Source organism: Leptonychotes weddellii, chromosome 1 (assembly GCF_054177405.1).
Source record: "Leptonychotes weddellii isolate Sample4059 chromosome 1, ASM5417740v2, whole genome shotgun sequence".
Classification (NCBI taxonomy): domain Eukaryota; kingdom Metazoa; phylum Chordata; class Mammalia; order Carnivora; family Phocidae; genus Leptonychotes; species Leptonychotes weddellii.
Genome location: NC_138369.1, coordinates 6940970 through 6954165, shown reverse-complemented (window position 1 = coordinate 6954165; position 13196 = coordinate 6940970). Strand labels below are relative to the sequence as shown.

General features: G+C 59.1%; 3 protein-coding genes across 3 annotated transcripts in view; 2 read left to right on the top strand and 1 right to left on the bottom strand.

Annotated features, from left to right (window-relative positions):
• PRKCSH (PRKCSH beta subunit of glucosidase II) overlaps positions 1-1830 on the bottom strand; it is a 15353-nt gene extending 13523 nt beyond the window's left edge. Inside the window, exons 1-5 of the mRNA XM_081805410.1 lie at positions 1707-1830; positions 1167-1319; positions 853-969; positions 176-271; positions 24-81 (exon numbers count right to left, since the gene is read on the bottom strand). Of these exons, the coding sequence (XP_081661536.1) occupies positions 24-81; positions 176-271; positions 853-969; positions 1167-1242 (347 nt within the window). The 5' untranslated portion in view covers positions 1243-1319; positions 1707-1830. The remainder of the gene's footprint in view (positions 1-23; positions 82-175; positions 272-852; positions 970-1166; positions 1320-1706) is intronic.
• On the top strand, positions 1771-10865 carry ODAD3 (outer dynein arm docking complex subunit 3). Its single transcript, XM_031040115.2, has 13 exons — positions 1771-2875; positions 3911-4032; positions 4153-4230; positions 6048-6218; positions 6313-6414; positions 6522-6647; positions 6856-6978; positions 7517-7669; positions 8619-8779; positions 8881-9037; positions 9608-9763; positions 10245-10329; positions 10509-10865. The coding sequence occupies exons 1-13, from the start codon at positions 2635-2637 to the stop codon at positions 10625-10627; spliced, it is 1794 nt and encodes a 597-aa protein (XP_030895975.1). The 5' UTR covers positions 1771-2634; the 3' UTR covers positions 10628-10865.
• A 471-nt stretch (positions 10866-11336) lies between these two features.
• The window catches only part of RGL3 (ral guanine nucleotide dissociation stimulator like 3), a 10870-nt gene continuing 9010 nt past the window's right edge, over positions 11337-13196 (top strand). The window contains exons 1-4 of the mRNA XM_081805403.1: positions 11337-11454; positions 11916-12029; positions 12675-12898; positions 13029-13097. Of these exons, the coding sequence (XP_081661529.1) occupies positions 11422-11454; positions 11916-12029; positions 12675-12898; positions 13029-13097 (440 nt within the window). The 5' untranslated portion in view covers positions 11337-11421. The remainder of the gene's footprint in view (positions 11455-11915; positions 12030-12674; positions 12899-13028; positions 13098-13196) is intronic.

Genomic DNA, 13196 nt, shown 5'->3' with positions numbered 1-13196 from the left:
CCCGGCGGTGGGCAGCCACATACTTGCAGGTGTTCTCACAGACGATCCCGCTGTTGTACTCATCGGTCCCATCACAGCAGTCTGAGAGCAGAAGCAGGGATGGATCAGACCCGGTGGGGCTCCTCCCTACTCCCCCCACCGCCTACTTCGCCACCCGCGGTGTGATCTCACTCACCACAAACTCCATCATTGACCCATCTGGAGGAGATGTATAGGGGTTTGTAGCCAGTGTTGGTGCAGTGGAAGCTGCCGTTAGGACAGGCGGCTGTACCTGCGGGAGGGAGTTTTCGGGGTGACCTCAGGCTAACCCATCCACACACCCACCCACAGGCAGATCCCCCCGACACGCGTGCACATAGACAGCCCGTGAGGACCACCAATGCGGAGAAAGGGAAGGAAGGGCAGCTGCACACTCAGGCTGAAATAAATCTCTCCAACGTTCTCTCCTGCCTCTCCACACCCAGGCCCTCGGAACAGGGCCCGGCCGACTGTTCCATCCCTTGCCTCCACTTCTGTCTTTGCCTGCCCTTCGACCGCACCTTCTCTCCCATCTCTGGGTATTTGCACCTGCGGGCACCTCCATTTTCAGCACACTTCAGGGTTCAGCGGAGCCCTCACTTCCTGACCCCCAGGCTGGGCTCCCCCAGCAGCTGGCGAGCCCTCCTCACCAAACCACTGGCTTCCCCCCCACTCAACAGGGAGCCATGTGAGGGCAGGACTGGGTCTGTCTTGGTCACCCACCACCACACGGGCTGGCATTTCCCAGGCACTCAAAAAACCTCGAATAAATGAATGAATGAATGAATGAATGAATGAATGAATGAATGAATGAATAAATGAACCGAGACTCACCTGGCTCATCTGAGCCATCCTTGCAGTCACAGTAGTCATCATTGACCTGATCAAAAGGGATGGTGGCAGAGCCGTCCAGACAAGTGAAAGGCTTGGACTCATCATAGAAGTGATGGTCTGGGACGGAGGTAAGGGGCTCAGCCCAAGGCAGGAAGAGACCCTCGCAGCCCTCACCCAGCAGCTGTGCATTGCCACCTTCCCTACCCAGAGGCCCCGAAACTGAGGCCGAAGGCTCAAAGTATCTATCCCAGGGGCCAAGTCGGCCCCTCCCACACCCTACCCCCACCTTCAGCCACCTCCAGCGGCGGACTCACTGGTGAGGGAGACGCCCCGGGGCCTCTTGACCTCCACGGCCCAGCACAGGGGCAGCAGCACCGCGAACAGTAACATCCCGCAGAAGCTCGCAGGCCGGAAACAGGTTCTGGGGGGAGGAAGCCGGCTGCGGGGAGAAGGGCTGTGCACCCACGCTGCGGCAAGAAAGGGGCGGCGGGTCAGTGGGAGAGGGCTACTTCCAGCCAAAGGAAGTCACCTCTTCCTCCAGCCAATTGGACTCCTCCATCGCTTCCGGGCAATGGGGGCTCACTCTGCTTCCGACACCGGGGGGGGGGGGTGGGCGGCGGATGGGGGGGCTCGCCCCAGTCTTGCCCAGAGGGAGTCTCACTCTGCTCATATCAATAGTGGGAAGCTCAAAACCTCCGCTCCCTGCCGGGGTGGGGGTGGGGTGGTGAGCTATGCAATTCCCGCCAATTGGCCGAAGGGGTTAAGTCTCCCATTCTACCGACGAACACCCTTCAGCTGCCCCCAATAAGAAATTGGGGTGACCCCCCCCCCCCGCGCATTAATTCACCACCTACACGAGGCCGGGGCAAAGGTCAATATCCACCGCGCCCCCAAGCCCAGCAGCCAACCGCTCCTCCAGAAAAAAGAAAGCGGAACTATTTGGGATCCGTCACTTCCGGCATCACGCCGCGCGTGCGGAGCGGCGACCCAAGGGTGCCATGTTGGGAGTGGCAAATGGGGGAGGGGGTGGGCTGGAACCCAGACGGCCATCTTGGATAGGACTGTGACGCCTAGAGGGGATCGTTCTGATGGTTCGCGCTTAATGGCGGCGCTCGGTTCCTCCATCTTGGGAGTGGCAGCTTCAGCCGCCGGAAAAGAAGGTTCCTGAAAAATGCCCTGGAAACCCAGCGGAGTGGTGGTGGTGTTGGGGGGTGCTTTAAAAAAAAAAAAAAAAAGTAGGGGGTGCCTGGCTGGCTCAGTCCAGGAGAGGACTCTTGATCTTGGGGTTGTGGGTTCGAGCCCCATATTGGGTGGAGAGGTTACTCAAAAAATAAAATCTTAAAAAAAAAAAGTTGGGGCGCCTGGCTGGTTCCGACTTAGACCGTGTGACTCCTGATCTCAGTATTGTGGGTTCCAACCCCACCTTGGGTGTAGAGGTTACTCAAAAATAAAAAAAATTAAAAATTAAAAAAAGATGAGCACGTGACCCCAAAGTGCCATCCTCCCAATATCCAGCAGAGAGGCTTGGCCAGCCCGCCATTGGCCCACCCCTCTGCACAGCGTTAGCCAGTGAAAGCGGTGGTGTGGAACGCGGGCGGTTTCCATGGGAGCGCTGGAAGAAGGAGGGGGCAGAGGTTACCCAGCAACCGGGAGATGCTGCGAGGCCCCGCCAAGCGGTCGGAAAGTGCATTCTCCCAGAACCCGGGGAACCCGCGCTGACGGATCCAGGACAGGAGCAATTTTACACCCCAATCCCCAGGGACCCTAGGCTCCAACCCAGTCATGACTTCTCCCCTGTGCTGGGCGGCCTCCACCAACATCCCGACTTCTCAGGACCAGGTTTCGACCTCCGCCAAGGTCAAAGGCAGTCAGACTAAGGCTCAGCACCACCACTCCCAAGTGAAGGGTGTGGCCCAGGCCTGGCTCCCACTGCATTCCAAGGCTGGACACGTCCATGCTCGAAAGGGGAAGTCCGCTGTGCACACGCAGGTGGCAGAGTTACAAAGGAAGATACAACTGTTAGGTAAGATGGCTTGAAAGGGCACAAAGAATCAGGAGTCAACAGTGTCCACCCAGCCCTCCGACCACGCACGGTGTGACAAGGGCCTTCCACCGGCCTTCATCCAGGTGACCAGTTTCTGGAGGCAAAAACTCATATTTGTTTGTGGTTTTCCTCGTCTCTCTTATGAAATCTTTCCTGGGCTCAGAACCAACTAAACTGTGTTTCATACTTTTGTGTAATTTCAACTCTTCTACCACGCATGGGGGGGGGGGTGATGGTAAAGAGCATAGATTCTAGAGCCAGATTTTCTGGGTTCAAATCTTGGCTCTGCTCTGCATAAACTGTTTGATCTTAGGGGACTATGAGTAGCCTAATTGCTCTCAGTTTCTCTATTCGTAAAATGGGGATAATAAGAGAACAACCCCATAGGTAGTTGAAATGTATAAAGTGCTTAGGACAGTGACTGGCACATAGTAAAGCACTATAAAGTGCAAACTGATGTTTCTCAATGGAAGAGGGCCATTTTGCTCCCCAGTGGACATTTGGCAATGCCTGGAGACATTTTTGATGGTAACCTTGTTGGGAAGGGAGGGGTGTGATACTGGTCATCCAGTGGGCAGAGGCCAGGGATGCTGCTCAACATCTGACAATGCATGAGACAGCTCCAAACAAATAATTATCCATCCCAAATATCAGTCGTGCCAAGGTTGGGAAATTCTGATGTGAACCATTATGAGAACTGTTTCGTTACTACTAGAAGGTAATCTTGCGCAGTAGTTGAAGGTATGGGCTCAGGAATCAGACTTCTTGTGATCTTGAACAATCTAATAAGCCTGAGCCTCATTCTTCTCATCTGTAAATGGGTATGATATGGATATGTACCTGTTGACATATGGTATTTGAGACCTGGAAAGTGCTTTGTCCAGCATCGAGTATATAATAAATGTTCAAACCAAAGTATTGTTATAATATGAAGTCAATGATAACAAAAACAGCTTCCCTCTGGAAAGCCCCCAACCCCCTGACACTCTGCTTGTGTACCTCGCATGACCTCAGAGGGTGACCGGAAGGCCTTTTACGAGAGCACCCAGTGGAACATCAAGAAGAATCAGGATACCATCAACCAGCTCCATGAGGAGACCAGGGTGCTGCACGTACAGCTGACAAACCTGCTCCAGGTGAGGGTGCTGACGTGGGCGAAGGGTTTCCAGGAGTCAGGGCAGCATCCCCAAGGGGCAGGGCGCTGCCTCAGGTCCGGATGGTCTGGGTGAGCGGTGACTGGGCTCCTCTCCTTGCAGGGAGATGAGAAAGTGGTCCAGGCAGTGATTCGGGAGTGGAAGTCAGAGAAGCCATACCTGAAGAACAGGACAGGACAGGTTTGCACCACCCCACTCCACTGACCCTCTCCTTTCATTTCCAGCTTGTGTCCCCTCCCCGCTGGACTCCCTGTCTCATCTCACCGTCTCCAATCCTTTCTCCCCACCAGCTGGCGTTCACTTATTCACTCAACTAATCTTTATCACACACTGACTGTGTTAGGCATGGTATTCGGTATTGGTGACTATGTAGTCAAAAAAAGAAAAGAAAAGAAAAAAAAACAGACCAATCTCCACTGCCCAAACTTCATATCCTAGTGGGGAAAAGGGAATGCAGGAAAACAAAACAAAACAAAACAACAAAAACACCAAGAACAAATGCAGAAACAAAGTAATTTCCAGTAGTGACGAGAAATGAATAAAGTAGATAGATAGGGGCAGAGGTTTGCACCTTATTTTTTTTTAAAGGTTTATTAACTTATTTGAGAGAGAGAGAGTACACAAGCACGAGCGGGGGGGGGGAGGTGCAGAGGGAGAGGGGAAGCAGACACCTCACTGGGCAGGGAACCCGATGTGGGGCTCCATCCCAGGACCCCGAGATCATGACCTGAGCTGAAGGCAGACACTCAACCAACTGAGCCACCCAGGCACCCCAAGGAGTTTGCACTTTAGATTGGGGTGGGAGTGGGGAGTCAGCAAAGCCCCCTCTCTCTAAAAAGTTGATATTTGAGCTGAGAATGAGACAGGCAGGAAATGATTTGGGGAAGAGCTATCCAGGCAGAGGGAACAGCAAGTGCAAAGTCCCTGAGGTAGAAACAAGGGAGTAGAGCATTGGAGACACAGCCTGGCCAGTGTGGCTGGATGGGAGTGCATGAGTGGGGCTCTGTAGGAGATGAGGTCAAGAGGGTCAGCAAGAGGGCACTTGGGTGCCTCAGTGGGTTAAGCCTCTGACTACAGTTCAGGTCAGGATCTCGGGGTCCTAGAGTTGAGCTCTGTGTCGAGCCCTGGAGTCTGCTTGTCCCTCTGCCGCTCCCACTCATGCTCTCTCTCTCTCAAATAAATAAATAAAATCTTTAATTAAAAAAAAAAAAAAGAGGGTCAGCAGCGGCTGAACCTTCTAGCAGGCTTAACTGGCCAAGATGAAGAGTTCAGATTTTATGACGTGAAGTGTGAGGAAGAAGTGGGAAGTCAGGTGAAGGTCCTCCAGGTGAAGATGGTGTTGGCCGCACTTAGACAAAAGTGGTGGAAATAGGAAGAACGAGGTAGCTCCAGGAAAAACTTTGAAACAGAACAAAGCATTGCTAACGAATTGAATGTCGGTGGGATGGAAGAAGAGAAGGTGAGGAGGACATCGAGCTTTTGGACTTGAGCATCAGGAAGGACCAAGCTGCCGTGCGCTGACATGGAGAAGATTCAAGGAGGGCAGACTTGGGGAAAGATCATGTACTCAGTTTTGCACATGATGGTTTTGTGGTGCCTGTGGAGACGCCTGGAAGGTGGTGTAGATATGGGTATATGAGCCTGTAGTTCCGGGCGTTGGGGTGGGGTGGTGGGGGGGTAAATTTGGATGTTTTCAGCTCTGGTGAGTTTTCAAACCCTGAGCCTAGATAGGTCCATCAAGGGGGTGGGTGTGAACAGAGGTGAGAAGCGCCTGAGGCTGGCCAAGAAAATGGAGAAGGGGCAGCCAGGGTGGAAAATTGGGGATTGGGGGGGGGGAGTCCTGGAAGCTACCAAAGTTGACGATCTGCAGGAGCAGGGGATCAGCCGGGTCAGATGCCGCTGAGCCCAGGGAGATGAGAAACAAGATATGGGAGAAGAAAGGGAGGAAGGCTTAGGTGGGAGGGTTCAGGCTGCCGCTTGGGCTCGCCTCCCTCCAGCAGGCCCTGCAGCACCTGGACCACCGGCTGAGTGAGAAGGTGAAGCAGCTGAATTTGCTGCGGCACCAGGTGGGGGTGCGGCGGAAGTGGCTCGATGAGCTCCAGCTGCAGCACAGCCTCCGCGAGCTGGAGATGGCCGAAGCGCGAAATGGCAACACAGAGGTGGCCAAGGTGAGGCCGTTGAGGAGGGGTGGGGGCTGGGGGTGGAGATCCTGGGGAGAATTTGAGAGGGGAGGGGACTCAGCCCAGCCTTGCTTCCCTCTAGACCATGCGGAACCTGGAGAACCGCCTGGAGAAGGCCCGGATGAAGGCGGAAGAGGCCGAACACATTACCAATGTGTACCTGCAGCTCAAGGCCTATCTCCAGGTAGGGACCAGGGCGGCTTGGGGGTGGGGTGGAGGCAAGTGGGAGGGCCAGCCTGCCGAGGGACATCGGTCACAGGCCTGTCCCACCCCCCCATCCCCACCCCCCAGGAGGAGAGCCTTCACTTGGAAAACCGGCTGGACTTCATGGAGGCTGAGGTGGTGAGGGCAAAACGCGAGCTAGAGGAGCTGCAAGTGGTGAACCAGGAGGCGTTAAACGCCCAGGATATCGCCAAGGTGCCAGCCTGCCAGGCCCTGGGGTTCCTGCCCAGACGCCGTGGTCTCCTGGCCCCAGAATCTGAACCCCAGCTGTCCCCGAGCTCCTCCCGCCTATCTCCCAGGACCCTGCAGCCTGGCCCAGCTGTCTGAAGTTGGGCTGGCCGCTCCGGCCCTGAGCCTCGGTAGGTACCAGCTGGTCCTGCTGTCCTCCCGGCCCTTCCTCCAGAACCAGCTGCAGTATCTGGAGGAGACCGTGTTCCGAGAGCGCAAGAAGCGTGAGCGCTACATAACCGAGTGCAAGAAGCGCGCGGAAGAGAGGAAGCTGCAGAACGAACGCATGGAGCGCAAGGTGGGCGTACCCAGGGGTGCCGGGGTGCAACTCCAGCCCGCCCCAGCCTAGACCTGGCCCTGCCGGTCCGGCCACACCCCTGCGTCGAGCAATACCCTAGACCTTCCCCGCTTTTGACATTTCTCTGGACTCCGCCCCCACCTCCGCTTGATGTCCAGGGCTCCTCCCACTTCCCTGACCCCGCCCTCCCGCCCTCAGATTTCCTTGTTTGGAGGAGCCTCCAGACCGCCCCTCACTCACCGGTCGTCCCCATCCATCCCCACCTGATGACCACCTCCCCTCCTAAATCTGATCCTGCCTCTAGCCCGCCCCTTACTCGAGGCCCCGCCCCCTCCCTTGACCCCCGCCTCTTTGCCCTGCCTCTGAGGCTGCCCATCGCTGACCAACCCTTTCCTGCTCTCCTGACCCAAACCTTTACCCTGGCTCCCCAGTCGGGCCCCGCCCCCTCCCGGCCCCCTGTCCCGTTACCCTTCTCTGGCCTCTACCCTAAATCCTTGCCTGAGAGCTGACTCCCGCCCCGACCTCAACCTGTGAGCAGACCCAGCGTGAGCACGTGCTGCTGCAGTCCGAAGATTCGACCCAGGACAACGTGCGCGCCAAAGAGGAGGAGCTGAGGCGGCGCTGGAGCATGTACCAGACTGAGATGCTTTTTGGCAAGGTCAAGGACGCCACGGGCGTTGCCGAAACCCACGTGAGTGCTGCCCTCTAGTTCCGCTCAAACTGAGTCCGGGCCAGTGAAGCCAACACACCCAGCCTCCCCTTTCTGCTGGCTCAGTTCCTCAGCACACAAACCTGCTCTATTCGTAGAAGACACTCCTCCCTCCTCCAGTTATTGCCCCGGTTTTCTGCTGCTCCTCACAGCAAAACCCACACGAGCTGTCTACCCTCGCCGTCAGTCCCTCTCCTGTTCGCTGTTATGCGGGCGCTAACTTCCTTGGCGTGTCAGCTCTGTGAGAACTGCGAGTTTGGTCTCTCCTGTGTCTCCAGTCCCTGTAACATGGTCTGGGGCACAGTGGACTGCCCAGTGCTGCTCTCAGACCCTGACAGGCGGGGCCCCTGCCCTGGGTCCTGCGCTTTGCAGCATTTGCCTTGCAATTTGCTAAGACCCTCATGTTTCCCGCTGGCAGATGCTGATCCCACTGGACCCCAGTCCAGTTTCTCCCCTTTGGGCACTCTCCCACTGCTACTTCTCCCATAGGGTAACCCCGGACGGGTTCTGGGACTCCGGGCTATGGGGTCATCTGGGGCACTGTGGCCCAGCACCTTTCCTGAAATTGGCCTGGTGGGCAGATAGCTCCCGAGATTGGCCATATTTCCTCAGTGGATGGGGCGAGATTCACCGTCACAACGTGGAGGGCAGGTTGATTTCGGAAAGCAACGATGCTCACTGCTACCCTGCACCACACGACGATTTGGGCTGATTGAAATTCCTTATATGGACAAGGGCCCTGCAAAAATTAAGTCGGGGGCTGCACATCCTTGAGGCAGCTCTGCGTCTGACTCACAGCGTCCCTAAACATCATCGCTGCGCAGAAGCCAACCAGCTTAGGCCATCTGTCCTGCGTGCCCAGGGGAAAGGAAGAGGGGGTGCACACAGGCCTGCCCAGGCCTCCCTCTGACTGGGGCTGGGGGGCCTGCAGGCGGTGGTGAGGCGGTTCCTGGCACAGGGCGACACCTTCACGCATTTGGAGACGCTCAAGAGCGCTAATGAGCAGTCGCTGCTCAGGCTGAAGCAAGAGAAGCAGCGGTTGCAGCGAGAGCTGGAAGACCTCAAGTACTCAGGGGAGGCCACGATTGTGAGGTGAGGCCCCAGTGCCCAAGGGAGAGATTCCCCCCACCCCCCAACCCCCCCCTCCCCCGCTCCAAGGCGCTCCAGTGGTGACCCCCCCCCACTGCCTGTAGTCAGCAGAAGCTGCAAGCTGAGTTGCAGGAGCGCCTTAAGGTGGAAGAGCAGCGGCGTATTGAGGCACAGGATCAGCTGGAACGTGCCACGCGGGCGATACAAATGACCAAGGAGGGCCTTGAACACCTGGCGGGCAAGCTGAACCACATCACACTGGTAGGCCTCACCCCCAGGAAGCTGAGCCCAGAGCCTCCCGCAGCCCAAGGAGGGTGGGGGGTTCCTGGCCCAACTCAAGGAGACCGACCCTCTGCCCTGTCCAGGATGTCAGAGGCCCGCCTACACTCCTCTCCACCCCATGTCCCTGCGGGGAAACCCCGTTACTTCTCAAAAGGCTCAGGACTTCAGAGACCCTTTTCCATCTTCACGGGGAAAGTCCCACCTTGCCTCCCCACTCCAAACCTCAGAGACCCCACTGCAGTACTTGGGCGGCCTGAGACAGGGGGAGCCCCACCCTGAGCGCCTCAGAGTCCCATTTCTTCCGAAAGTAATCCCCGAAATGAGTTATTATCCCCGTCCCCCACTAAAACCCTTCGTTCCACCCAGTGTCGTTTGTCTCTAGAGTTCAGAGGCCCCGCCCCACGGGGGATAGCACCAACCCTGTTGATGGTCCCTCACCTTCAAAAGCCTAGCTCACGGGAGGGGGGAGGGGGTAAAGTCCCGCCCCCAGTGGAACACGCCCCAGGGGCCCGCCCCCTCCGGGCTGACTCGGCTCCGCCCCCACCGCAGGTGGACGGCCGCTTCGCCGGAAAGGTGCTGGATCCCCAGGCAGCTGACTATCTGCCAGACCTGCTGGGCCTCGTGGAAGAAAAGCTGCTGAAGCTGCAGGCACAACTCGAAAGCCACGACGTGCCGGCGATGCTGCGCCATCTCGCCGACCAGGAGGTGCGAGTACAGCCAGAGGACGGGGCTGAGGATGCAGAGGCTGGGGCAGAAAACCGGGGAGCCGGGGGCACCCCTTGGGAGACCAGGGAGGCGGCCTATGGGTGGGAAATGAGCTTTGGGACAACGTGTGAGGTTTGAGGAGCCAGGAGAGCTTCCAGACGGTCCCCAAGGCCAGTGGGCAGGGCTGGGGAGTGTGTGTGCGCGCGCGCGGGGGTGGGGGGCGGGGGGAATCAAGGGGCGGGACCCCAGAGATCAGGGGCGGTCTTACGGGTCAAAGGGGCGGGGTTGGGTATCCGGGTGCGCTCTAAGAACGAGTAATTCAGCTGGGCTCGAGAAAAACCAAACTGGAGGAGTGGGCAGAGGTGTCATGTGGAATCAGGGTATATCCTAGAATGGGGTAAGGAGGAGGGGATACAGGACTTCCCTGCAGCCTCTACCCCACCCACTCTCTTGTCTCCCGCTCCCTCCCTCCCTCCCCCAGTTCTACTCCACCCTGGAGGGCAAGCTGCCAGTGCACAACACCCGCATCGCCCTGCCCCTTGCCAGTCTCAAGGACAAGTTCTTCGGTCAGTACGGTCAGGGAGAAGAGGCGGGGCTGGGGGCCCAAGCCAACCGACAGAAAGTGGTCCGAGGCCTGGCATGGGGCCAATTTGGGGGGTGGGGCCGAGTTGGGAGGGTGGTAAAGGCTGGGAAGGGAAATCTGAGCCAAGAATGGGAACCCGGATCCCCTCATTGCCCTGCGCAGACGAAGAGGAGAGTGAGGACGAAGACAACGACGTGGTGAGCCGTGCGGCGCTTAAGATTCGTTCCCAGAAATTAATCGAATCCCGCAGCAAGAAACGCAGTCGCTCGAAAAAGACCTAGACTCACCCTTGCGTCCACCTGGCGCTTCCGGGCCCCTGCGGAGCTCCCAACCTCTCTGGGTCCAGCCTCAGGCTCACGGGCCCCTTCAAGGGCTAAACGCAGGCGGGACAAGGGAGCAGAACGGGCGGTGGCGCCCGGAGTAGAGAAGGGGGCCGGGCCACCGGATGTTCCCACGGTAAATCTACCAAGGCGAGCCTGTGCTGGCCTCAGAATCGCGCAATAAAGGTCACCAAACAGCCCCCTGGGTATTTGCCTCTCCTTGACCCTGCACCTCTGCAAAGACAGCTGCCCCTAAATTCCAGGGCCCAGACTCCACCTTCTCTGACCTGGGGAGTAAGGACTCCCCATCAGCTGCGGACACAGATTGAACACCCCCACCTCCAGGATAATAAGAGATACTCCCACACCTGGAGTGAAACAGCCCTCCCCATTTGAGGACAGGGTACTCTTCTCCCCGGGGACGCAGACTGGCCCCGCACTTAGCTACACACAGTAGCTCACCTCCACCTGGAGACACAGAAAAGAACCCTTCCCTGGGGGGAGAGAGGTGTCCTTTCTCCTGGGCACAGATTGATATACACCTACAGGGAGACCCGGGACCTCACCTCCGTGGGCCTGGGCTGGGCGCTGGGGTCCCCAGCTGGGGGCGTCCGAGAGCCACGGGGCCCGCCCCGCCCCTGCACGGCCCGGTGGCCCCGCCCTGCCTCGCGGGCCCCAACTCCCGGCCACGGCCCGCCGCCCGTTGGCCCTTCCGCCTCACTCAGCCGCGCCGAGGAGCGGGACGGGCACAGGCCATGGATCGGACAGCGGGCAAGGAGCTCGCCCTGGTAAGGGGACCAGGGGTCCCGGACCCCACATCCCTAGCGACCCTGAGGTCCAAAAACCCCAGGTCCCCGCCTTCCGGACCCTATCTCCCCGCAAATCGGACTCTTCATACCGGCCCGGAGTCCCAACCTTGGACCTCCCGGCCCCTGCTCCCAATGAAGTGGCTGATACTGCTTAAGGATGGGGGGCGTCTCTGAGCTCATCTACGGGAGGGGACAGAGACAGACTCCGTGAGCCTGGACCCTGGGACGTCCCCAAATGCCATTCCATCCTCTCAGGACCAGGGCGGAGGTGCCCGCGGCGCCGAGGGGACTGCCCTAGCCCGGGACCCCGCCCCGAGTCTCGCTGAGTCTGGGAAGGGGGGCTAGTGCTAGAAGGACCGGCTTGAGTCCGTGCGGGAGAGGGGGGCCGGTGTCCCGGGGCCCGTCCCCCCGCGGCGCCCTGAGCCGGTCTCCGCGTCCAGGCGCCACTGCAAGACTGGGGCGAGGAGACCGAGGACGGAGCGGTGTACAGCGTCTCCCTGCGTCGGCAGCTCAGTCAGCGCTTGAGCCCCGGGGCAGGGCCCGGGGGCAGCCAGGTGAGGCCAGGGTTGGAGGGTGGAGCGGGGCGGGAGGCGACCAGGTGAAGGCGGGGCCTGGAGTGGAGGGGCCAGGAGGTAAAGAGGAGAGGGCAAAGCCGAGGGGCGGAGCTGAGGCCCGAGGGAAGGGCGGGGCTTACAAGCGCCCAGGTAAGGGTCGAAAAGCCCCTGGGGGCGGCCAGGTGAATGGGGGGTCGATGAATGAGGCTGCCCGCGGGCCGCCCGGTTCCGCAGCGGGACCTGGGGACTAAACTGGACGGCAGGGCCCAGGTCGGCCAGGTTTAGTGGGGCGGAGCTGGAGGGGAGGGGTGGTCTTTAGAAGCCGCCGGGTGAGAGCCGTCTGGGGTGGAGGGCTGGGAGCAACCTGGGACTGGGAGTGACTAGCGAAGCGCGGCTGGGGAGCTGGGAGCAGCCTGGGAGGGCCGAGTGAGCGAGGGCACGGGGCGGGGCCTGGGGGGACAATGGTGTCCAGGGCGGATTGCGAGGGTCGTTCGGGTATGGAGCAGAATCTTGAATCCAGGAGGCGGGGTTCAGAGAAATGGGCAAGATCAGATGCAAGAGCGGTACTCAGCGATGGGCGTGATTGGAAAGGGGGTGCTCTGGGGGCCGCTCCTGGTGTCTCTTTGCCGCCCCCTTGCCCGGCAGGCCCCCAGCCCCGCTGCGGATGCCTTCCTCCATTACCGCACGAGCAAGGTGCGGGCGCTGAGGGCGGCGAGGCTGGAGCAGCTGGTGCGGGAATTGGTGTCTGGAGACCACGAGCAGGACCCGGGCTTTGTGCCTGCCTTCCTGGCCACCCACAGGGCCTTTGTGTCCACCGCCCGTGTGCTGGGCCTTCTCCTGCCACCACCACCACCGCCCCTGCCTCCAGGGTCAGTATCCACCGGAAATCTCCGTGTTCCCACCCCCAGACTCTCACCTGGGTGCTCGATCAGGCATTCCCTTCCCCTAAGCACCCCCCTAGCCTCCCTCTTCACCTGATGGGGGAGTTGCTTTTCCCAGGATAGAGATCAAGAAGACAGAGGGAGGAGGTCTGCGTGTCAACAAGAATTTAAGGTTGGTCTCCCATAGGTGAGGTTGGGGGTCCTAGAGGTCCAAGGTCACGTCTGAGGTGTAGGGGCTCCCAAGGTCCAGAGCTCTGGGCCGGTCGCTGAGTCCCCCCCCCCCCCC